We start from the raw sequence: 2,787 nt of genomic DNA, 5'->3' as shown, positions 1-2,787 counted from the left end.
TCCAGGCCCAAAGGGCTGCTGATCCTGGTGTGACTCAGAAGAAGGTTCAGGATAGGGAAGCCAGGCTGGGAGTCTCATTCTGACGAGGTGCTGCCCACTCAGTCGAGCTTGAAGGAGATGTTGAACCCGCCCTGCACACTCAGGTAGCTCAGCTGGCTGTGGCCCAGTCTGTTGGGAAAGGTCAACTGGTGCCCATCTGGCAGCTTCACCTTGAATCCGTCGCTCTCAAAGTTCACGGTGAACTGCAGTGGGAGGGAGGTTGTTAAGGAGGCAGGAGGTACCCTGGGAATGGGCCAGGGCAGTACCTGGTAGTTCAAAGAATGGGCACATGTGTCCAGGCCAGGGTGCTCTACCGCCTGGGTCCTCTCCTCGATATCCCTTGATATCAGCACAGGTGATTTCCGTTGCTCTTGTCCCCACTTGCTGCTATCTCACGAGTTGCAGAAGATGGTGGATTTGTTGAAGCGTGGATTGAAATGCAAGTCCAGCATATCTGTCGCCTGGCGCAAATTAATTGCAAAGCTGCAGGGAAATGGGTAAAAGGTGATGGTTAGGGCTAGCCCTGGGTAAAACAGCTGGGATTGGACGGTCTGGGTTGACCACAAGCAGGAAGAATTACTGAAGAAAGGTTCTGTTAATTGAGATGTGTGCCTTAAAAAAGGGAGTAACAACCCAGTCAGACTTGGCACTGAAATAGCACATTCCATTTGGAGCAAGGACCAAGGCTGTTGACAGGATGAGAAACTAATAGTGTCAGTTTCAGGAATTCGGGGTAGCTCTCCTGGGAGCGGGAATTGCTACACTTAGACATCTGAAATCCTATTAGTTTGGCCATAAACAGCAGGCAGTCTAAGGTGGTGAGCTCCCTGTCACTAGAGGTATGCAGTTAGAGGGTTGTGTGACTTCTTGGCAGGATCACTACAGGAGCCTGGGTTGACCTTCATGGCCCCTGAGAGTGGGACATTCTGGGTCATGAGGTGCCTTCATTCAGGGGTTTCAGACCCAGGGTATCCCACATTTCTGCAAACTTCAGGGACCCAAATAGGAGAAAGGAGTCACTTTGCTCTTGTCTCTTACGGTTGACCTTCATGGCCCCTGAGAGTGGGACATTCTGGGTCATGAGGTGCCTTCATTCAGGGATTTCAGACCCACATTTCTGCAAACTTCAGGGACCCAAATAGGAGAAAGGAGTCACTTTGCTCTTGTCTCTTACCCATGTGTCTTCCCACCTCATACCCAATCCAAAGCGGCTAGAGATCAGTCCTAAGATACGCGGAAATTGTCTTGCACACACGAGAGCCCAGTGCTGAGCAGTGACTCAGGGAGGTGCATAATGCCTCTGGCCAGACCACTTGTGCCCCCTGGTGGCTGCCCCTGGTTTAATGTACATGAAAGGCCCGCATGTGGCCATTTGGCCTGCTAAAGAGGGTGGTTTGGGACTTTTGGTAGAGACATCTGACCCACAGGGGGCCAGACAGAGCTCCAGGGGCTTCTCCACCTGCCCCTTCAGTGGCTGTCAGGACCAAAGCACAGAGCATATAGCATCAGGTCTGAAATTCTGAAGGCCCCCAAACCTAGCCTCAGATAGGAAAACCGATCCTAACAGAAGGAGAGCCAGCAGGGGTGAGGGAGGGAGGGGTGTGAGCAGGAGTAGGGACACAAAAAAGGCCCCCTTGTCCTGAAGTCACGCTCATTGGCCACTGCACAGGGCTGCCCTGCCTGCCGCCACCTTCCCTTCCTGTTCCAAGCCTGTGGACATCCCCCTGCCCCCGACCTCACTTATCCATTAGCACCATCAGCGATCTTGCCCTTGATCGTCAGGGTTGTCCCCAACTTCATGTTCATGTTCATAATCTCAAATTTCTCCTGGGCCAACAGAGAAATATTCTACTTGAGTCCCTACAGAAAATCTACCGCACACATACCCAACGCTGTTCTGCTGGTGAAGCCTTATTCGTAAGCATTGTCCATCTCATCCTGACCCGGCCACAGGTCTTGTGTTCCCCCTGCCCACATGAGGGCACTGAGCTGGGAAGAGTCAGAGCCAGAGAGCTCTGATCCAAGCTCCCCTGAGCCCCTTGCCATTCTTGCTTTGCTCTTGTCCACCCCAACTGGGCCTAGAGGCACAGGGCCCAGGCGGGGGAGCCTCAGCTGGCCCATCTGTGAAATGGGTACAGTGGTCCCTGCTGACCTTGCAGTTCCCCAAAGTGTTCAAGTGACAAAGGCACACTGCCCTGAGCAGAACCTCAGAAACAAGGATATGATACAGAAAATGATGGTAACAGAGGCAAGCTGGCCTTGGCCCATCCAAAACTAAGATACAAAACTCCCATCAGTTTCATGTCTGAACATGTCCATCAAAGTCTCTCTCCAAATCTTACTTCCCAAATCTGTAAAATGGACTAACTTGATGTATTCATTAAAAAACAGTTGCTCTCCCATTTGCAACAACATGGATGAGCCTGGAGAGACTTATGTTGAATGAAATAAGCAAAGCACAGAGGGATAAATATCACATGTGAAGGAAGGAAAGAAAGACCACAGTGGTGCCTCGGACTTGCAGAGGGAGAGAACATTCCCTGGGCTACAAAGTGCAGCTGGGGGGAAAAGGGAGGGGGAGGGAGGTTGGGGATAATTGGGTGGGGGACACAGGGAACAAATGCAATTTGTGGTAATGGGCATGTCGCCAGTATGAATCTGGCCCTCACATCGTGGGCAGGAGGGGTGACAATCAGCTTTGTATCATGAATATTCATAATCAATAAAATAAAATAAAATTAATTATTT

The 2,787-nt window shown here is 51.1% G+C and overlaps 1 protein-coding gene across 1 annotated transcript in view; it reads right to left on the bottom strand.

Annotated features, from left to right (window-relative positions):
• Positions 1 to 2,787, bottom strand: part of LGALS2 (lectin, galactoside-binding, soluble, 2) — a 7,016-nt gene continuing 4,229 nt past the window's right edge. The window contains 1 exon segment of the mRNA XM_008569766.1: positions 1 to 522. Within this exon segment, the coding sequence (XP_008567988.1) occupies positions 99 to 522 (424 nt within the window). The 3' untranslated portion in view covers positions 1 to 98.

This window comes from Galeopterus variegatus, unplaced genomic scaffold, assembly GCF_000696425.1.
Source record: "Galeopterus variegatus unplaced genomic scaffold, G_variegatus-3.0.2 Scaffold527, whole genome shotgun sequence".
In the NCBI taxonomy this organism is placed as follows: Eukaryota; Metazoa; Chordata; class Mammalia; order Dermoptera; family Cynocephalidae; genus Galeopterus; species Galeopterus variegatus.
The sequence above is the reverse complement of the archived record's forward strand: the minus strand, read 5'-3'. Positions and strand labels throughout refer to the sequence as shown.